General features: G+C 44.1%; 1 protein-coding gene across 1 annotated transcript in view; it reads left to right on the forward strand.

Annotated features, from left to right (window-relative positions):
- Positions 1 to 23290, forward strand: part of ANTXR1 (ANTXR cell adhesion molecule 1) — a 212354-nt gene that overhangs the window by 128549 nt on the left and 60515 nt on the right. The window contains exons 14-16 of the mRNA XM_019718386.2: positions 11249 to 11290; positions 20314 to 20409; positions 20935 to 21102. Coding sequence (XP_019573945.2) covers positions 11249 to 11290; positions 20314 to 20409; positions 20935 to 21102 — 306 coding nt within the window. The remainder of the gene's footprint in view (positions 1 to 11248; positions 11291 to 20313; positions 20410 to 20934; positions 21103 to 23290) is intronic.

Here is a 23290-nt window from a genome sequence, read left to right on the forward strand (position 1 = left end):
TTAACATCCATCACCTCACATGGCTAAGAATTCTTTTCCTTGTGATGAGAAACTTCTAAGATCTACTCTCAGCAACTGTCAGATAAACAATAGAGCATTATTAACTATAGTTATCATGTTGTACACTTCATCCACTGAACTTATTTATTTTATAACTGGAAGTCTGTATTTTTTGACTACCTTCACCCAATTCCCCACCTCTGGTAATCACAAATGTGACCTCTGTTTCTGAATTTGGTTTGTTTAGATTCATATATAACTGAGATCATACAGTATTTTTCTTTCTCTGTGTGACTTATTTCACCTAACATAATACCTTCAGAGTCCATCCATGTTGACGCAATGGCAGAATTTCCTTTGTTTTTACAGCTGAATAGTATTCATTGCATATATGTACCACATCTTCCTTATCCATTTGTTTATTGATGGACACTTAGGTTGCTTCTATATCTTGGCTATTGAAATAATGCTGCAATGAACATGAGGGTGCAGATATCTCTTTAGGATAGTGATTTTATTTCCTTTGGATAAATACCCAGAAGTGGAATTGCTGGGTCGTGTGGTAGTCCTATTTTTAATTTTATAACAAAATTCCACACTGTTTTCCATAGTGGCTGCACCAATTTGCAATTCTCACCAACAGTGCACAAGGGTTCCCTTTTCTCCACATCCTCACCAGCATTTGTTTTCTCTTGTCATTTTGATGACAACATTCTAATAGGCATGAGGTGATATTTCACTGTGGTTTTAATTTGCAAGGAAATGTTTCTTAATTAATGTTTTTCATAATTGAAACCAGAGTCACCCAAGGCCAGATTATTTTGCAATATTCAAAATATTTTTCAATGAATTTCTCTGGTTAAGTCCATGTTTCTTTGGAAGGCAGCCAGAATGTCTTAACGTGGTCCTCTTTTGTAAGTCCTGAAGGATTTCTTGACAAGGAGAGATCTTGAAATTAATTTTCCTGTTTATGATGTCTATAAAAACTGCCGTCACCCTTATTTCTGAAAGCTGGCCGGAGTTCTGACGCTTGGTGTGCCCCCCCAAACCAAATTTATCACTCGCTTCCTTGATGAGTGATGATGCTCTAAGGGGGACAGCAGGATAAAGTCATGTGTTTTATAGAGGGACTATGCAGGAAAGAGGCCAAACATCACCCCCCTCCCGTAGGATCCTGATTCAGAGGATTTAGGAAATTTCTCTTGCCCAAGAGACAGCACCCCTCAGCACAGCTCTGGAACTAACAGAGGCTGTTCTTGTAAATGATGGCCCTGAAACCTTCCTCTATCAATCTCCCCGCCTGTCCCAAGTGTGGAAAATGCCCCATGACTTGGTACCAACGCTGCATCTCAATAATGGGAACTAGTCAGAGAGCAGAAAAGGCCTGCAAATGTGGGGTATGTGAGATTTGTCTTTTTTGTGTCCCTTCCTTCGCCTTCTACAAAGTTATCTCCAGGAATGATATTCAAAATATTTAGCAACCCCAGTTACGAGACCCTCCACCCCAACTGGCCACCAAACATTAACCCTTTAATTGCTAGATATGGGGATGGGGTGTCCAAGAAATCTTGGGGGGGGGGCAGGTATTCAGGTCCCTATCTACTAATCATAAAGAGCATTTTTAAATGTAATGACCGGACTAGGCATAGTGGTTACTATTAGGCCTGCCATTTGCCTCAGCATCCTCTTGCTTTCTGCTGGCGCTATCTGGAAGAAATCTGAAGGGTGAGAGTGACTGATGCTACCTACCCATTGTGTTTCGCCTTTCCTAAAGGACCCCGTTCCATCCAGTTCTTATCTCCCAGCTAGATGGAACCTACATTAACTTATTGCCCATGTAGCAGAGTATAATCTATCAGTAGTGACTGAGAGAGAGAGAGAGAGAGAGAGAGAGAGAGAGAGAGAGAGAGAATGGCCAGATACTGGTTCAAAAACCTTTTTACCAATTCCCACCTTGGGCCTCGGTGTCCTTAGGTAAACCTTTGGCTCCTAAGATTCCTGCATTTATTCATTGGCACAAAGCAGCCACATTGAAAGGGAGAGAGGCATTGGACTATGCACCCTGGGCTTATTTGCATTTTCAAAAACGGAATTCAAGGGGTCAATATTTTACCAAATAAATAAGTACAGCCTGCCTCAGTTCCACAAGGGGCATTGCCAGAACCCTCTAAGTCATGCCTTGACTACTCCATCTATTTGTACGTTTGATCCAATATTACTGAAATCTGTAAACTGAAATTTAAAAAGAGGAAGACTTAGAAATCTGAATGAGAAGAAGATCATGAAAACAGAGTTGAAATGTATTGGAAGAGTAAGTGTACAAAGGGCTTGAATGTAGAGAACAAAAAGTCAACAATGAATCAATCAGTGATATTAGAGCACTGAACTGTCCTAGAAAATGCAGGCAGCCGTAAGGGTCCACTGTCATCCCAGACAAGAGGCAGTGTCCTGGTGTGAGCCTGCAGCCCAGCTGGGATGGGAGCTTTATGTACACAGGCAAAGGCCATCACCTCACACCTTAATTTCAGCAGGTAGATCGGCAATGGGGACTGGCTCCTCCAAATCAAAACCGGGGGAGAAAATGAATGCCTGCATTGTCTCTTAATCTACTGACTGTCCTCATGAACATCTCGATTCCCTAACCCCCACCTCACTTGCCTTGCCCATCCCTACACCTACATGGAGCAATTGTAGGTAGTCTCCTCTCCTGCTCCCAAGGTGCAGATCACTGCCAAAGAGAATGGTGCCAGCCTGTTGCTGGGCTCACTGCACATTTATGAGGCCTTCAGCATGCTTAGCAAGTTTCCCCTCATCTTTGCGGAGCCGCAGATTCCATCCGCACAGAACCTCTCCCAAACTCTTACCCTTCTCCTGGAGATCTCTGTCCTACCTCTGGCTCTTTTGCTCTCAGTAGACAACCTGCCCTACTGTCTCAGTGAAATAGTAGAAGCTGTCCTGTGAGAAACCCTTCCTTCCATTTCAAGCAACATATAGACTTAGGTCATCCTCCAATATCCCTTCGCCTGAGAAGCAGCCTTGCCCCTTCTGCCTCTCTTACCACTGTGTTCTTCATGTTGTCCTCTCTCACGTCATCTCTGCCTATGGTATCTTCATTCTTTCCTTTCCACCATCTTCCTCCCCTCTGACAACAAAAGTATGCCAGCCTCCTTCAACTTCTCAGAATGCCTCATACCCACCTTATTTCTCCTTCAAGATGCTCTTTTCTTTCTCCCTTTCACTGGCAAACTTCTTTGCAGACCAGACCTCCACTGTTCTCCCCTTCCTTCCAGCCCACTGCCCCCCTGGCCTCCGTTGCCATGATTCCTCTAGCCTATCTTTCGCAAGCCTGAATTCCCTGGCCAGTGGTCTCTGCTCATCTCTCATTCTGCGTTCGCTCTTTCAGCTGTAGGCCCTGTAGGCCTCTTGCTCCTTTAAACTTCCTCTCCACTGCCTTGTGCAGAGTCTTGTCCTACCTCTCTGTCCAGGTTTTCTCTGTCTCCTCCATGGGCTCTTCTTCCGCTGCCATCTTTCATTCTCCAAGATTGTCTTGGCCTTCTCTACACGTTGACCCCAGGCAATATCGCTAACTCTCATGATTTCAACTACAGTGGATACTCTGGTGCCTACTTACACATCCACCCATCTCTGGTCTTGGCTCCAGACATCCAAGCCCATAGTATACAGACCCAATGGACATCTCAGATGCAGGCATCTCACCCTCAGCATGTCCCAAACTAAACTTATTAAATTATCCCCCAAACTGCTCTTCATCAATGGAGATGTCCCCATCCTCTGAGCTGCCCAAACAAGACACTGCAGAGTGATTGCTGACACCTACTTCTGCCGCTCCTTGTCTTATCTCACTTCAGAGGGTCACATTCATCCATACATTCTACCCCAGCACAAGCCCAATACCTGGCACTCAATAGTTACTTTATAGTTGTGAACTGTATTATATGGTAGATTCATGGGTGTTTGTATTATTATTATGTTTTATAACTTAGGTATATGTTACATGTAATGCTTTATGTGGATCGAATATTACATGACAAAATACATTTATATCAGTTTCTTAAATAAAATCTTAGAAATGTACCCATTTTATTAGGAGGTCAATGGTATATCAGGAACCCTGATTAAAAAAAGAAATCTTGCTATATTTTTCATTAAAAAGTTCCAGAGATTGATTGCATAACAATGTGCAATAGTACTTAACATTACTAGACTATACACTTAAAAATGATTAAGATGCTACATTTTATGCTACATGATTTTTACCATGATTAAAATGAAATCTTACTATAAAGTTGCAATTCTCTGCAATCCAACTGATTAAACAACACTATTTAAGTGAAATCAAATCATCGTATTTCTGTTCATTTAATGGCAGATATTTTTATTCAGTTTGCTGGACGAGGATCGTGTGCATGCATTTAGAATTTCTCCCTAGATAAACAGAAGTCTGTTCTCTTTTGTTTTGTTTGAAATGACCTTGTAGGTCTTTTATGAAGAGTTAGTTTTTAAAGAATTTATGGAAAGGATCGTGTTTAATTCACTTTGTTGAATTTCAAGGATAGTTCAACAAATAAGCCCCTTGGACATCTCCAATGACAAATTGCAAGAGACAAAAATTAATCAAGAAATTGAAATGCATTAAATTGAAATAAAATAAAGTCTTCTCATAGTACTCTCCAACACCTTTAAACATAACATTTAATTTGCTGAGCCTGACAACAAAGCCTAACATCACCAAAGGGACTTACTGACAGTTTATTTAATAGAAACCTGACTAGAAGTACAAATTAATAGTTACAAAACAGTCACAGGGATGTAAAGTACAACATAGGGAATATAGTCAATAATATGATAATAACTGTGTGTGATGTCAGATGGGTACTAGATGTATCGGAGTCATCACCTCATAAATTATGTGAATGTCTAATGTCTATGTTGTACACCTGAGACTAATACCATATTGCATGTCAACTGTAATTGAAAATTTTTTTAATGATTAAAAAAAGGGAAAAGACATCTGACTAGTACAAGTAGCTCCTTAGCCAGACATCGTGAGCCTAGACCCAGCGCTTTCCAGCCTCCATCATTCCCATCTGGACATTGCTCGCTCTGCAGCCTACAAGGTTGTTTCTCACGAACACAAAGAGCTCTGCCATGGCCTGCCCTCACCTCTGGAGCGCTGCAGCACTTGCCCCCCACACCCAGTCTGTTTTCACTTCCACCTTGCTCTCATGGCTTCCCTAATCCCTACCATACTGTCCTCGCAGCTTCCTTATAACCCACCCATCACCTCCTCATGCCTGCTGGGTGAACTGGAAAGAGGCAAGCTGTGTCGTTAAAGACAACTGTGTTCCCACAGAGATCTTCTTCTCTCCGGTAAAGTAAATGCTTTAACCTTAATTTCCTCACCTGAACAATTAGAAAATTGGGATCATATTGCCTCTGAGGCTGCTTGCTCTCTTACAGTGGTACCTCCTGTGAGGGAGTCTATTCCTCCCCTTCAAGATTCCCTGGCCAGTGGTTCTCAAACCCACGTATACATCAAAATCCCCTGAGGATTATATGATGGAGGTCATCAGGGGCAGCATTTACATACTACGTCCACAGAGGACCAGTTCCTACAAGATGTGAATAGGTACACTTCGAACAAGGGGTCTTTAGACAATAAGTTTGAAAGACACCATTAAACTAAGTCTTCACTGCAGCACTTCGCAGAGCCTTTAGTAGGATAATTCGCGTGGTAATTCTCTAAACTTATTTGGATCCTGGAACCCTTCCTTGGCCTATCTCCAGTCCCACTAATTGACATACTGACGTCTGGAAGGACACGAGTATTCTGCCAAAGGCTGTTTAATCCTGGAGACAACATAATCCTAGAGACTGTTGAAGCAGCTGATTCCTGGGTTCTGAGGTGTAGCCTCTTTCCTGCCCCCCTCGAAGGCAATGTCAGTGCCCATGAGCTTGTACATACTGTGAACATCACCAACACACCCTGCTCCCTCTGTGCCCTGCTTGGATCCCATAGGCACTGCCAGTGGCTGGCATCACCTTGCCCATAACCCAGACAGACCAAATGTTCCTCCTCCAAGCCTCAGGGAATCTGAATTCATGGATCGTTTTTTAACTGTCTCACTTAGAATTTTGCAGTGACTTTGACATATCACCTAATTGAAAATGTGATAGCTATTCTTTAAATTACTGTGTAAATCATGTAGGTCTTTAACTAATGTTAAAGTTCCTGCCACTAGTCTCACTTTAGTTATCAGTGAATTTGGCCTTTTAAATAGTCCCAGTCTTAAGGGAGATGAGATGAGAGGCCACATATTATTTGAAATTTAAGTTCCAAATGCCAAATAAACAAAAAGCTGAGCTCATTTCTTTGAAAATTTCCTGTACTACATCCTAAATCAACACCCTGGGCACTAGCCTTTGATAAACTTTTACAGTGTAAACTTACTGGATTCAGGTAGTAATTGGCCAGCATTTACCCACTCTAATCAGCTGTGAGGTTTCTATGATATTTATACTGTTTGTATAGTAGTGAGATTCATTTATCTGCCGTTGGATAGAATCGTATACTTCCTGGACATTTTCCACATCAAGTTGCCTATTTTCCCTTGGTTTCTTGATTTTAATTAGAAGACTATTTATTACAAGGATTGAGAATCGTAACAGAAGTCTAGAATATAAAAGCATGAGAGCAAGCATCCCCTCCATCGGTGACATGAAAGCCCCTGGTAGATGGCTTTTCAGATCTCGATTGGCATTTCTTCTATACACAGTTCTGTTCCGATGGCTCTTGCTCAGACAGAACCCATGAGGCCAGGGAGGCAGCAGAGGAATTGGCATTAAGAGATCAGTCTAGAAGTTCTAGGATATGCAATGTTTTAATTCAAAGGCTCCAAATAACTTCAACCATCTAAATACGTTTATTTGAGCTAAACTTTCTGAGCACGCAAGAGCTAATCACTTATGAAAAATCAGTTACTCTTGACTAGTGATACAGTGTATTACATAACAACAACAACAACAACAAACTCCTAGAAAAACAATATAATAACAGTTGTTTTAAATATACAGCCAGTCTCACAAGAAAATAGGGGACATTTCCGGGGCTAAAATACAGAAGGATCTGGAAATCTGATGGTTAACTGAGCCTAAAAGAAGGGTGATCCTAGAAGAGATTTTCTGATCTTAATAACCTAGGCATTTGGTTTCATAGCCTGACATACGCCCACAAAAGTTTGAGAATTGGAATTGTGTCTTCTGTCTCAAGCTGGGACCTTCGTGAAAGGATGATCTATGAGTTTGGGGTGTGTGTGTGTGTGTGTGTGTGTGTGTGTGTTTCTGTGTGTCTGTCTGTGTCTGAGTTCAGAACCATAACCTTAGTTTTAGAGTTCAACTGTATATTACATGGGGTTCTGCAAATTGCAGCTGAGAAGTGATCATAGTTTGGAAGTGTTTAGGGATCTGCAGAGGGAAACTTGAATCCTCACTGGCAAGTTGGTCCCTCAACCCAGTCCTCATAGGATTCCCACAGGTAAACACGAACTGCAATGAGCTCACAATCCAAAATTACCAAAAACCCGAAGGATATTATGACTCAAACTCCTTGGGATTTTACTATACATGGAAAGCATGAAAGACCAGAAATCAGATGAGGAAGTCAGACCCTGTCAACGGTCTCTCCTTTGCTCTCTCCATAGTTAACAATAGTTGTTAAATAGCAGATACATCGTAAGTTCTCTAAATACCATCATTTCTCCTACAACGTGAAGGCTGTTCCTAAAAATATCACTGCGTATGGCATTTCAGCCCCATGAAAACAATAGGACTGATGGAGGAAAAAGGTTCAGAGTAGAACATTCAAAACTGCCATGTTACGAAACAATCAAGTTTTAAAAATTAAGAATAAACTCAAAAATGTCACCATTTTAAGCATGTGAAATTCTTAATTAAAATAATACTACTGCGCCTTGATTTAAAAAAATAAACACATGAAGTTTTCTGGTGGATATGAGCGTGATGTAGCACTGTGACTTGGGATGGAAGAAAGGGAGAACATTCTTAGATCGAAGTGTTACCACAACAGAGGTGGATGGCTGTGACTCATTGTCTTGTTATTCCTCTGCACCAGCTTAAAATAGAAATCCAGCTTTTGTTTTTTTGCCAAGTTCCTCCTTTCATTACAAAAAAAGCTATTTGTGTGGTTCCAAATAAGACCAAATGCCATGAAAGTGCTGTTCTGCTGCTGTCAGCATTATAGTTCTGTCTTCAAGTCATGGCATGTGCTTCTGATCCCCTTTAAAGCAAATGCAGCTCCCAGAATTCCATTCTCCTTCTGTTGGCTCTTCAGTGTGGTCTCTGCTGCAGCTCAACATGGGATCCTTTACTCCTGTTCCTCTCACGGTGTCCCCTTTTGCTCACTTCTCTTTGCAAGCTGGTCCATAAGCCTAAGACTTTCTTCATTCAATCCCTGGGTTCTTATAACGAGGACACACACTCATGTTGAGGATGCTGTGTTGTTTTCATGCAGAAAAGTACACATCTCGGGCACGATACGTATTTGCATTGCACGAGGGTAAACGGAAGTGAGAAAGCAGCACCATATGGTGTGTATGGGCTTTGTACTGGGGCAGCTGGGCAACATCTTCACATTCACCTGGTATTACTCAGTGGCTGGCATGAAATAGAATCGCCCTACACTTTAAAATGGTTAATATTATGTATGTGAATTTTACCACAACCAAAAAAACTGATATATACATATATAATGGTGGCATTTTTCCAGAAGCTCAGATGCCCAATTTACAGTGTGTCAGAGTAGAATATGGATTATAAATTGGTCCACCTTTGATTAAGACTTACTAAATTGTGTATCTTGTCATTGTCTTTTGGATTCCCCTTGGGACATTGCTGGATGTAAGAGTCACTAAATACCCAGTAAGTTACATTGAACAGTCACCCACAGATGGGTTAGTCTGAGTGGTAAGCCAGTTGGTACTGCACTTCCTGGCTGATAGCATGTGCCTACACATATGTGGTGAAACATACAGCTGCTGACCCCTCTGAAGCCCCTGGTACCTCTCTGGCCCCCTGGGCACTGTCTGAACACCAGCCTCCTTTCTTACTCATTTTATGAAGCTCCATCTGGAAACCCCCATATATAGGCATTTAGTATATGCAGGGGGTTAAGTGAAACCTTTGTTCAATTGTAGTAAAAGTAAGACACAGAGACTGCAAGAAAGGGAAAAGAGAATGATAATAATAATAGTATACACCCTCTATTGAGCACCCTCTCTGTACCAGATGCTTTACAAACATGGTGGTTCATCATTTCTCAATTCCTGCAAGGCTAATGTTATTGCTCCCATTTAACAGATGAGGACTGTGGATCTCGGGGAAGTTCAAGGACTTGTCAAATCCTCACAGTCAGAAAAAAGGCAGGTCTGGATTTACATTTGACAACTACACTGCTGCCATGCAGCGAGAGAGCGAGCTAGAAACCCTGTGAAGACAAAATTCCAGCTGCTCTGACTGAACCTCTGTGTACCCAGGGTCCTTACCATGCACCGGCCCACAGCACTCTTGTCAACATCTGTCCCTGTTCCCAAATATCCTGCTCCCTCTCACTCCCCTCCCTAGCCCTGCCCTAAGAGAAGAGACACATTCTAGATGGCTATCCCCAGCCCCTCACCCTACCCTCCCATTCTCAGGCATTTCCCGTTTTTAGATCATCACTGCCTCTGGGACACTGGGAAATCGGCATTGGACAGTAATGGCCGTCCCCAGAGGTTTCCTTAAAGAATTCGGAACCAGTGTTGAGTGGGTGAGAAAAATCAGGGCTTCATGCTTTCCAAAGACCTTCAGTAGGCTTCCCACAATGACCAGGAAGTGGAGGCAGATGAAATGATAGCTTGAAACCCCTAGAGGCCTTAGCCTCCACCTCTTATTAATTGAATACTGTTCTTTTAGATCACTGGAGTCTCAGTCCCCAGGTTGGTGGTAATAGAGCCTGAAGTCAGGAGCCTGTCTCAAAACACAGAGACCTTACAGATAATGGTAGCCCACAGCAGTGGGAATCAGAGCCCAAATGAGGTCCCAGAATAATCATGAAACCAAAGGTGGTATGTGTTTAGTAGGGTGGAGCCTGATGCCTAGGAGGCCGCCTGCCCTGCAGCCAGGAGAGAGAGGTCCCCAACTAGAAGATTAAGAACACCCATTCAGGAGTGGTCCATACCAGCCCTGACACTAAGACATCAAGAGATTCATGATGAGCTTTGTGTTTACCAGAACCCTCTTAAGAAAAAGGACTGTATGTGGAGGACCCAAAGTTCCAATCATAAGCTTGGGATGGGAGGAGGGAGCCCTCAAAGGACATGGTGGAGTCACAGCAGATAATGGCCAAACTACCTTATAAAAGACTCTAAATCCAATTTACTGCAAGGCCTTTCCTTTTATGAATGGTGCGTGCAATGGGAGACAAGAGTGAGGAGAGGTTGCTTACTGAGACCCAGCTGTCCTCCTTCCCTGGTCTCCCATGTGTCACTTATCCTCTCATTGGTTGGAAAAGGCTCCCAGTTGCTGACTGCCTAGAGTGTCTGCGTGTCTCCCTTCAGCCCTGATGAAGGGGCAGGTACAGAGTACAGTCTTACAATGTTGTTATATAAATCTTTGTACCCCTTAAAGTTCAGAAATCCCTGGTTACCCCTTCTTTGCTGTCCACTGTTGTGACTCAGTCTGCCTGACCATCACACCCTGCTATGGGTACCATTTGGGGCCAGTGACAGTTAATGGGACTACCAACTGCTTGAGTGTGGTCCATACCTGACTCGTCTTCACAGCACCATTGTAACCTCAGTCACGTTCAATTCTTTGTTAACGTATAGCTGTTTGGATGGCTGAGTGAATGATTTGACTGAATAAATAAATGAGTGAATAAATTCGCAAGATAGCTATCTGGGGTAAGAGATGAAACTGTTACCTGTGGGATATTTCTTTCTCCATACAAAACTACAACAGACACAGTTGAGAATGGAACCCTCAGCCATGCTTTAACTAACTGAGCTATTCAGCCCAGAAAGACGCATCATGGCATTAATTAAGGCTGCCTTGCTTGGGCCTGTTACTGTGGTAATTATGGCCACACTACCAAGGTACCACTTGAGAGCAGGCCTCTTGGAAAGCAGATGGCTGGAGATTTCTACTGACTTGTTCTGTTTTTCCTTTTCAGATTATCAAGGAGGTCCCTCCACCCCCTGCTGAGGAAAGTGAGGTGAGTGACCAGAGCAGGGTGTGGCCGGCTGGACAGGGTGGTGGAGTGGGGTGGAGAGCTGGGGGGCTGGCCTGAGACTCAAGCCCTTGCAAAGCAGAGCTAAGTCAGGCCCAGGTTCCCCGGGCATATGAAGCAGTAAGGAGGAAGGTCTTTGGCTCTTTCCTAACCAAGGATAAACAGGAACTGAACTAAACCAAGGTGGTTTGGGAAGGTGTTTTTCCTTGCAAAGATAAAATGTGAGATGCAAACATAAATATTTTTATCAGTACAATTATTTGGAGCCCTAAGCTACTGCTTTTTCCTCTAAAAGACACGTTAGGCATCTCTTTTCCCTACAGAGACTTTCATGCTTTTCCCTACAGAGACTTTCACGTGTGTAGATCAGAGAAAATTTGCCACATTCTGCAAACAATCAGTGATTTCAGGAACGGCCTGATGCTGAAGTAGTCCATTGTTCTTTAATTTAAAACAATGTTACCTAAAGATTTGCCAGGCAGTAATGAAAATATGCTAGAAAGGGGTATACTAATATGCTAGCCTTGCTGTCAATTCCTCATCATTTGAAGAAAGAAAAAATATCTTAGACTACCATAAATTGGCCAATAAGAGTTCTGGTGGAAGTGTGTCCTGGGGTAGAATAGAGTGGAGGCATTAAAGGCTGATGTGAGAAGGAGCACCCAGGGGCAGAATTTCCTGGCCAGTGGCTTTCCTGATCCTCTGATCACTCCCTGGAGAGCTGGCCTCCCTGGATGCAATGCTCACCAGTTTAAAAGCCAGGGTACCAGTCTGAAAACCTAGTAGGACCGAAAGATAAACTGATGAGGTTTTGAGTTCATGGTCCTCAATCCCTATTATTTGTTGCGTGCAAACCACCCCCTCACCATTCCTCTTCTAATGCCTTTGTCAAGTTTCCTACATACAGAAAGAATGATGATTAAATTTTAAATTCCATGTGGCTCTTATATCCTGAACCATATGCATGTGAGCCAGGGGATTTAATAGCCATCAATTAAAGCACATCTTGTTGGAATGCTAACTTTCTGCCCAGAAATCAAGGGAGGAAATTACATTGCTGTGCAAAGAGGAGGGAGGGGGGGGAAAAACACTCTTTACATCCACGAAAACCTTTTCCTAATCCAAGAGAAAGCACCGTGGCTAATTCCACAGGTTCCAGTTTGGCTGTTTCAGTTGTGTGCAGCTGTCTCTTATACTTCCAAAAGAAAAATAGAGCAAGAAGCTCTCTGGATGAGGTTACTCTGTTTGCCCTGAGGAGAAGGCTCCCTCCCCTCATAGTGTTCAATTAGAGGAGTTGTTGCCCTTTCTTCTGCTGCTGGCTCTGGAAGGTGAGGTGGCAGCTACAGTGGCCAACATACGCCAGGGGACTTAGGGTGTGGTTTAGACCACGGGTGTGGTTTACCCACTGCCCATGGATTTTCTCACTCTGTGAGGGAGAGGATGTGTGTTGAAGGCATTGATGCTGGGTGGGCATCCACTTAACGATAAGCACCTGGCTTTCAATGATGCACTTATTTCCAGGTTTATTATCATACTTATCCTAACAATTTCTCGGTGGCAAGAATTTTTTAGATGAAAAAACTGACCTATGGAAAAATTATACAATTTGTCTAGGACCGAAAAAGTTAAACACCTTAATAGTAGCAGGCCTGGTATCCCACACAGCTATGTCTGCACAGCCAGAGTACTCTTCCACTCTAGAGGAGTGAAGAGCCAAGCTACCACCAGGCATCGCCTTTCCAGGGGATATCAAATACACACACGCACACACATACTCACACATACACACTCGCACACACACACATGAACATGCCAAACAGAAGTCCTAAAACAGGCCCAGAATTCAGTATTCAATATTTCAACAGTTAAAAAAAGGAACATTGTGGAGAGAGCCAAGATGGCAGAGTAGATAAACACTGTGCCTGCATCCTTCCGTGAAGATATTAAAATTACAACTAAATTATAGAACAATCAACGTGGGGAACCATCTCAAGTCTAGCCAAACAGAAGTCCTATAACTGAAAATATAAAGAAGCCATGTCGAGACTAGTAGAAGGAGCGGAGACAGAGAATGGGCCACACATCTGTGTGTGGGAGTTGAAAATCAGGAGGGATATCTCAGCCTCCTTGGTTCCCCCCAGAGGAGTGAGGAATTCCAGCCCCCCACACCAGGCTCCCCAACCCAGAGTACTTTTGCTGAGAAGAGGAGCCACCACAACATCTGGCTGTGAAAAAAAGGGGATTCTGACCATTCAGGTGGGGCCAAAGGCTGCAGAGCAACCCAGGTGTTTTCTTAAAAGGCCAAAGCACAGATTCACTCACAAGCACTCACCTTGGGCTCTAGCAAAGGAGGGTGACTGGAGGGTCCTCAGAGACACATGGAGGGGACAGACTGAGGTGGGTGGCTTCAGGGAGAGAACTGGAAGACAGTTGGCATTTTTCCAGAGGAGTCCAACTTCGATGTAGCCAACAGGCGAGCGCCATCTTTCCTATGTTGAACCCGCCCCCTCCAGCCAAATCTGAATCTGATTGGCCTGGTGAGCTCCACTGCCCCATCCTGCTGGCTCACTGGGACCCCGCCCCACCCAACTCATTCACTGCTGGAAGCAGTTTCTCTTCGAGCAGCCACCCCACCTGCATTATAATACTCCTTCTTAAAAAACTATCAGAGTCTGGCAGGCTTCAGGTGGGCAGCAATGGGCTTCAGTGTGTTCTGAGACTTTTGTTGAGTAGATCCAGGCTTAGCACTGGCACCAAACCAGAGTCTACATTAACCTGGTGACCACAACTCTTCCCACTCTAGTGCCTCCCTGAGACCCTGCCTCACCAAACTCATGTATCTCATGACGCTTTATCAATGGCTGAAGCTTAAGAGAGCCAGCAGGTGGCAGCAGGCCTCTGGGTATCCTGGCTTTTTGTGAAGTTACCCTAGGCCTGATTCTGGTGGCAGCCATCCTCAGTTCAGAGTGTCTCCCACGCACCTCCAGTCTCCCACGCACCTCCAGATTTAGCACAGGAAGCAAACAACTGTGGATCACTTTGTAGCTCCTACGCCCCAGAACCAACATAGAAGTTGCTCAGACCACAGCAAAGCACTGCCCAATTAGCTCCATAAGTGGCACACACAAAGGGTGGTCTCAACAGGCACAAGAGCCCACTGGGGTAAATCCCACTCCATGTGATAAGATCCCTGCACAGCAGCCCATAAGTTGAAGGCCAAACCCCACAGCCAGTCAGCCTGAGGGTCAATCCCACCCACTGATATGCCAAGAGCAATCAAGGCTCAATTATAACAGGAGGGCACTCATAACTCACACAAGGGACACTCCTGGAGCACTCAGTTCAGGTGACCAGGGAGACTGTGCCACTGGGCCCCACAGGACACCTACTACATGAGGCCACCCAGCCATAACTTTCTATTGTAATAAACTATACTGTGATTAAAACCATATACATATAGGTGGAGTGAATATGAAATACACTGGGAATTCTCCAGTTCAGAAATACTTTTTTTCATGACTAATTAAATCTAATTGTAATTCAAAAAAATAGAAACAAGAATGTTGCTACTAAAGAAATAAGCACACTATTCTTTATTGAAGAATACAGGATAATGTTGCGTCATCCCTAATCCTTGTTCGTAGGTGAACAGGCATGATGGTGCCACCACATGTTAAATGCAGCTTAAAACGGGAAAATCTTAAGTCATCTGGAATTTTTGTATTTACAAACACAAGTGTTGCTGGATTTTTCTGACTTGCCAGTTCATTCCTAGGAATTCATCTCCAACACTGACATTTAGGTAACCTCTCTGCCTGATCCTCCAAAGACTTCAGATGAGACAAAACAGCCAGTTCTACTTCAGGTTCAGACCTCCAGACCTCCCAGGCCTGGGAGTTTCTGTGGCGTTAGTCTTTACTTCCTGTCATCACTCCCACAAAACTTACTGCTCTATAAATTGTAAACGATCTTGTTGACAGCTGCATTCTCTTTACTTTTCTCAAAATATAACACTTTGCCTGCAAGCAGCGGGGGAGGGGGAGTACCCAACTACAGTTGTTTGAGTGAACTAAAGAATGGACAAATAAAGGATCCTTGTTGGGGCTATTAGGGCTTTTCATAAGGATTTAAGATCGTGTTCCAGTTCAATGAAATTTCAAACGAATTCAAGGCTGATTTAAAACTATTTCCTTGGACTGGATTCTGTTTCGGTTACGTTCTCTTTTCCATAGACAGTTCCCACTGGTGCCTGCAGGGAGCTGGGGGTTGAGAGCCTTTTTGGGTCAAGCTGACCATCTGGCTCTGCTGGCAAATGGATATCAGAGAAGCAGGAATGTTAAAGAACTTGTGATTGAGTGTAAGAGGGCCACCATATGCACAACTCCAGGGGGAGGTGTTCAGTGCACAGCCTATATGGAGGAGTGAGGCAGCCCCGGGATCAGACATCTTACCCCTTATACTCACTGGTTTGCTTAACAACTAACTGATAGTTAAATATTTGTGGAGTGAGGGAAGGTCACTACAAGGAACTGTGGGGAACACATGAAGGGAGCCTTGAATTCTCTGGGGAATCAGGGAGTTCTTCACACAATAGGTTACATTTGAGTGATATCTTAAAAAACAGGTAGAAGAAGTGGGGAGAGGGTGTTCCAAGCATATGGAGCTGTGATGATGAAGCACAGAGCTGTACAAAAGCCTGACATGATTGAAAACACAGAAAAGTTGAGTGTCTGAGGGTAGCACAGAACTAATCCAATTACGGGCTAACCAAACGTGTGCATCAGACTCCATAGTCTACAAGCTGTTTCTTTCGAGAGCAGGACTGTGACAAAGGACCACCGAGGTCTGCCTGAGGACAAGAGGGTCAGATGGGCCTCTACCATCGGAGTAATGCGCTGTCACGTGGGTGACCCCACCATCACCCAAATGGACCTCTGGGGCCACCACACCTTTAAGATTTAAATATAACTTCCCCCGATGGGAAACCAGCACCTGTCCTTCATCTCTGCGCCCTCCAGGCACCACTAACTCCTCCTTCTGGCTGCTTCTGTAATCTGTCCTCTACTTCTATCTAACAAACTCGATTCCTACACTCCCCCAAAGGCACCGCTGGCACAAGGCCATCTGCATAGGGGCTTTTACTGAAGGTTTAAAATTCCACATGGATAACAACACAGTGCAGCCAGTGAGTAACTTCTGACAGAATATTAAACAGCCTCTTCTTTACCATCCCTGTCATTCCCACTCCTGGGGGGTTCTCACAGCCATCTCCTCAGGTGGGCCCTGGCATTTGCTGATAGCTCAGTTCCACTCTTTCCTGCTCATCTGATGACTGCCTACAAAACCCTGATTCCTACGGCTTTGCTCACGCAAAGCAATTCAGTTGCTCCAGTCTGTCCTCCAGTAGTCATACCAGTGGTTTTCCCCTCCCTGCTACATCCTTGAAGGGCCATGTGAGGGGAACTTTCCAAGAGCACTTGTACTTAATTACATGTAGAGGTTCACCTCGGGTGCTGCCGGTTTTCTTAGTGCAATTGCTGGGGACTGTGATTTTACTTCATCGAGTTTTGGCCAAAGACACATCAAAGATTCCCTTCTCTTCTGAAATTGCAAAACCCTCCCGTCTCTAGAATGTGTAAACAGAGTCATGATAACTGCAGGGAAATTCTGACTCTCTCGCTGGACAAACCCTGGGCCTTTGTGTTGTCTTTTGCTGTTGTTGTTGGAGTTTGGCAGGCAAGCTCCGGTCAGGGGATTAAACGGCAGGCTTGGTGGATCAGCAGCGTGTGGAGCTGATTTAAATCTTGGCATTTCCTGTTGTGGGAATGCAAGCCCCGAGCATGCGCAGGAAGCTGGCCCCGCCTCCTTACCCAGGCATAGCCCAGACATAGAGGCGGCAGCAAGTCCTAAGCAGAGATGAGAGGAATGGCAGTTGGGGTGTGCAAGTGTAGAGGGAGGATCCCGGGACAAGGCATCAGGGAACCAGACCAGAATTCCAACTCCATTGGTCTTTTCATTTCTCTGGATCCAACTGTCCTCTTCTGGGCAATGAGAAGGAACAATTAGATGTTCTCTAATGTTTGCCCTCCTGTCATTTAAAAAATTAGGAGACACATCAAACTACTTCCATTTCCTGTTGAGTAAAGCAGCTTCATTCTTGGAGTGTCCTACATTCTCGGTGCTCCTTTGCTTAGTTTTGGGTAATATCCCTCCTTCGGAAAATGGCATTAGGCCAGGGAGGCCCAGGCTTTGTGAAGCTATATTTCATAGATGACATGATACACAGAGATGCACATCGGCCACTAGTGGTAAAGTTTAACCACACGTGTAAGGTGCTTAAGGTTCCGGGTTTGACATCATAAGCCTTCTGAAGTTATATCAGAAGGCAAAATACTGTGAACTATTATGTTCTTTGGGGGGGAGGGTTATTTTATTATTTTGTCATGTTTTACAGTCATACGTTCTTCAAATTAGCAGGTATGAGGGGTGAGAAGTAGAAAACCAGTATTTATTTAATAACATCAAATGACTGGAAAAGCAAAATGCAAAGGGACAAAACCTAGAACTGCCAACACTAAGAAAAAATCAAACGAGAGGAAGGCTGCCTGCACTCAAATCCAGCTCTGCCAAATGTATGCTGGGTGACCAAGTCACTTAACCTCTCTATTCCTCCCACCTAAAATGGGCACAATAGCACCACCTACCTCACTGCCAATTGGGAGATTAAAGGGTTAATACATGTAAAGCACTTAGAAGAATGACTGGCACATAAATGATAAAGGCTACATAAATTCAACAGTGGTTATCATGAATTCAATATGTGTTATTGAGCACCTACTGTGCACCAGGCTTTGTACAAGACTTAGAATTTGAAGGTCAACAGGATTCACTCTGCCTTCAGGATTCACAGTTCCATGTGAAGAAGGACAGATCTGTTTTAAGGAGACAGAAAGCAAGAGAGAGAAAGACCAACCCAAGTGTCAGCTGCCAGAATGTTGCAAGTCTTCTGGTCTGTTGTGATCACTGTCCTTTAAGGTATATTAAACTGAAAAAAAAATTTTTTAAAGAGGCCTCCCCATCCCAACCACAGCAGGTCACACAGGGACTCTCAATGTGTTAATGTGATACTGTTTGGTTTGTCACCTCTGGCTCTGGTCTCTTTTCTGCAGACCACTTGCCCTTGCTTTGTACCATGCCTCCTATATGGGACACCGCTTTCTACACAATGGGGCCTACATAGGACTCCACCCTGAGTCCTTGACTCCCCAAATGCCACCAACACAAGGCTGGGGGAAGCAGGCTTGTTTTGAGCAATTTCCACCTCTTTGGCTCCTTCCTCTGTTTTGTAGACCCCCTTTTCAGCTTCCTTTCTCTATCCAGGAGGGAAATCATGCCAACCTCATCAGCCCTCCCACCCCCATAAGCCATCTATGGCTGTAGATGGTGATCTTTTTTTCCCCACAACAGGAATAATTACAATGCTGAGGTGAGGAGCAGTTTTGCTAATTATCCTTCCCTTTTCCATCCATAAAGTTATAAGTTCCTCTTGTTTTCTCCCTTCCTCTTAAAAATTATAGTAAGTGCTAACTTCCTCTCACTGAGCTATGGTCAAGACTTTGAGTTAATGGCATTATTTGAATCATTTCCCTTAATTTATTTGTAAATTCAACAGATAATTTTTCAAGACCTACCACATACTAGGTGCCAGTCTAAAAGCTGAGACTGCGATGGTAAACAACTAAACAGAAGCTTCTTTACTGTCATTTGACATTATTAAATGCATACTGGTTTTCTACTTCTCACCCCTCATACTTGCTAATTTGAAGACTTATGACTGTAAAACATGACAAAATAATAAAATAAAAACAAAAGAAAACCCCAAAGAGTATAAATAATAGTTCACAGTATTTTGCCTAAGATATGATATCACACCTACATTCCAGCATGGAGAGACAGAAAGTAAATAAATATGAAGCCATAATAAGATCCACAACTATAAAAACAAAAACAAAATAAACAAACAAACAAACAAAAAAACCCAGATTGATAGCGTAAAGGGAGTGGGGCTACTTTAGAAGGATGTTCAGGGAAGACCCTCTTGGAGGAGTGATAGAAAGGATCAAACCAGCAGAAGACCTGAGGAAAAGCATGCCTGGAAAAGGGAACAGCTTCTGCACAGGCCTCATAGGAATGTGCTCAGAGTATTTAAGGGACAAAGAAAGAACAAGCAGGCTGGAGTGCAGGGAGGAGGGGAGCATGCGGAGGAAGAAGGCTGGAGAGCTCAGCAGAGGCCAGAACTCACAGGGCAGAGCTAGGGTTTGGGTTTTATTCTGCTGCTTTGTGGAGAATGGATTACAGTGAGTGTAGAACAAATGAGAGGGAAGCAGGGAGGCCAGTGAGGAGGCTGCCGCAGTACCCAGGAGAAAACTTGTGGGGACTTGGAACCAGTGCAATGGTGTGGTGATGGAGGTGAAGTTGGAGAAGGCAGAGATTTGGGATCTTTTACAAGTGGCGTCAATAGAACTTGCTGGCAACTTGAGGTGTAGTCGAGGAGGAGCACGTATGACTCCCAGGTGTCGGGGAGCAGGTTTGAGGTGGGGGAAACCAGGACTTCTCTTTGATGTGGTATCGTTGAGGTGCTTATTAGTCCCCCAAGAGGAGATGTCAATGTCAAGTCAACAGTTGGAGTTCAGAGGAGTCGGGTGAAGATGGAAATTCACAAGTCATCAGCATGTAGGTGGGATTAGATGAATTACCCTACATAGCAGTAGAGATGCAGAAGAGAACAAGTTCCAGAATTGTGCCACAGCCTTACCAGGTAGTACTGCTGTTATTCCCACTTTACAAAGAAGGGAAATAAGCTTAGATAGGGTAAGTGACTTGCCCAAGGCCCCAGGAAGTGGTAGCCCTGGGACTTAACCCAGCCAATCTACTCCTGTTCACAATGCCATAGTGGACACATACATACAGCAGTGGTGCTTCACTCCATGTTCACAATCTTTCTGCAGGAAGAAGATGATGATGGTCTGCCTAAGAAAAAGTGGCCCACAGTAGATGCCTCTTATTATGGTGGGCGAGGTGTTGGAGGCATTAAAAGGATGGAGGTAAGAGGTCAGCTTATATACTCATATCTATGTGCTGACCACTCAATGATGGGAAACCCAAGCAAATTGGTGAAAACTCATACTTGTGATCTGGTGGGGATGTGGATTGTGAGGCATCAGAGGGAGAGATGGCAGGTACAGCCTTTTGACGGGGCATCCCCATGTCTTGCCCACTGGGAGTCAGAGCAGTTTGTTTATCTGCTCAAACCTCTCAAAGGTCTCCTCCTTTACTGGAATAGAATCCAAAGTTCTTTCCCGGGCTGTAAGACCTTCATACGTGCTGTCTCCATGGCCCGGACAATTCCTCTCCTAATTATCTATCCACATGGCTTGCTCTCGCTGCTCCTCAGCCCTCACCCTTTCCCTTCTTGCCCACCTCCCTCTTTCCTGGCCCTCAAAGCCCAAAGAAATCGAGGATTAGGGAGCACTCCCATTGCACATCACACATGTATTCGCGATCCTCATTCTCCAGGGGCATTATATTTTATTTTCTCATTTTGTTTTTTTGTACGTTCTTTAATTTAGGTTCGCTGGGGAGAGAAGGGCTCCACAGAAGAAGGTGCTAAGTTGGAAAAAGCGAAGAATGCAAGAGTCAAGATGCCAGAGCAGGAGTATGAATTCCCTGAACCCAGAAATCTCAACAACAATATGCGTCGGCCCTCGTCGCCCCGGAAGTGGTACTCTCCGATCAAGGTGTGTCTCTTTCTACTCAAAAATCTATCCTCACTCCTAGTAAAACACTTGCATAGGAAGAATCAGACTCCTGTGACGTGATCAAATAGCAAACCAAATTCCAGATTATCGCAATGGAACAAATTCGTGGACTTAAAAGTGCAGGTACTTCCTTTCTCCATTTCCACATTATCAAGATTGAGAACTAGGCTTTTTAAAATTTTCATGGCGAAGTAGTCGAATGAATGTGGTCTATGAGTCAAGTGACTTGGGTAGTAACCCAGGAGGATCTATATAAATGTCTATAAAGTCTCATAACTTCATTGGGAGGCAATTCCATTAACTCATAAAAATGGCAGGGTTCCTCTTGAAGCCTAGTCTCTATTCCTTGTTTCATAACATAAGCCCATGCCCCTTATCCAAGCCTCCCGCCAGGTCATACTGGTGTAGGATTCCCTCTGTCTGGCTGTGAGTAAAACCCCTTTTTTCTCCACCGTCTCTCTCCCCCCCACAGCTGCAGAGCTTAAAAGCTCTTTGGCTTATTAGGGAGTTTAAGTCAAAGAGATAGTTCATGCTTCCTGGAGGCCTCTTTTCTCTTCCTCTTGGGTGCAAATGTCTTTGAATTCATGGGATCCATTCAACACCCTTCCTCTTTAGCCTTGCCCATAAGAATCTGCACTATGCCAAATGTCAGAGAACACTAGAAAATCATAGCTGAAAAGACCCTGAGAGAACCTGTCCCCCTCCCTCATTTCCTACTGGAGTAAATTGAGATAAGCAAAGTACTTTCTCTGCCCAGGTCTGGAACTCAAGACCGCAACTCTGGTCTACAGGCTCTAGTTCTGTGCTGCAAACAGAACTGGACCAACTCCAATGCCTCAAGTGAAAGACTCAGCATAAGAGCCAACTCCCATCACAACCACGTGCACACACACCGCACACACATAGCCTTACTGCTCTTCTAATGACGGCAAAAAAAATAGTCAACATCCGCTGAGTTATTTGCTAATTTTAGAACAGCCCTTCTCCTGTGAAATCAAAAGAAATAACCATTTTAAGCAGTGGAGTGAAACTTTATTGGTAGTTTGTCTTCCCAGCAGAGCCAGCTCATGCCCACACTAATTGCAATATATTTTCATTTTGGTTTGCCGTGTTTAAAGCAGTGAGATTCTTTTTTAAGATAAGACCCCTGAGGCAATGGGCTGAACTCTGGGAAGACGTGGGCGAAATGTAGCTTGCTTGACTAACAGCTGTTTGCTTCTAATTATTTTCTGATGTGGAACGTGCAGTGGCGTGCGTGCGTGCATAGACACAAAGGAGCCAGACAGAATCTCGGAGATGAAGAAGAAAGGGAGATTTTCTACAACGCTGTTTGCAGCAATCTGTACCTTGTAACTAACACAACATATATGGTTATAGCCAGGTTTTCATTTCTGGAATCTTGGACATTGAGAGAATATTAATTCTGTTTGAAGAGTCTCATTTCTGCTTGAAAGCGTGTTATTCCTTTATTAACTGGTGGTTTAGGACTGAGTTTAGGAAATAAGTAGGGATATGGACAACTAGATTCAGAAATCTAAAAGCATTCCCAACACGCACTGGGAATTAGTATCAATTCAATGAGTATTTGTTGTGCATCTACTAGGTACCAGGCCACTGCTGGCTACTGAGGAGACAGAGGTTCTCAAACCTGGCTGAGTACCAGAAGCTCCTGGGAGAGCATTAAAAACGTGGATCCCAAGGCCTCATGTCTCAAACCTAATGACTTAGGGTCTCACAGATGGTTTTCAAAGGCACACTGGCGCTCACCACTTGCTCACTTTTAAAATTAAATGAAACTCCTTTCCCCCCAGTACCTCCCTTTCCAAGCTGCACACCCAAACTCCCTAAGTGATACCCTTCTGTTGCCCCAGTTACTGCTCCCTCTGCAACCCCTGCTCTTGGGCCTCCTCTTCCATCACTGTGTTGACCCGTTGGGTCTCATAGTGTGGTCCCTGGACCAGCAGCATCAGCATCCCTCAGAAACTTGTTAGACATGCACGTTCTCACCTAGATCTACTGAACCAGCCACTTTGAGGGTAGGGCTCAGCAACCCGGGTTTTAACAAGCCCAGTTAAGAAATTGTCACTGAAGATCCCCGCCAGCCTTCCATAGGAGGTTCCCCGAGGGAGGGACCTGTGGTGCCTGGCAAAGAGGCCACAGTCATACC

This window comes from Rhinolophus sinicus, linkage group LG05 (assembly GCF_036562045.2).
Source record: "Rhinolophus sinicus isolate RSC01 linkage group LG05, ASM3656204v1, whole genome shotgun sequence".
NCBI lineage: Eukaryota > Metazoa > Chordata > Mammalia > Chiroptera > Rhinolophidae > Rhinolophus > Rhinolophus sinicus.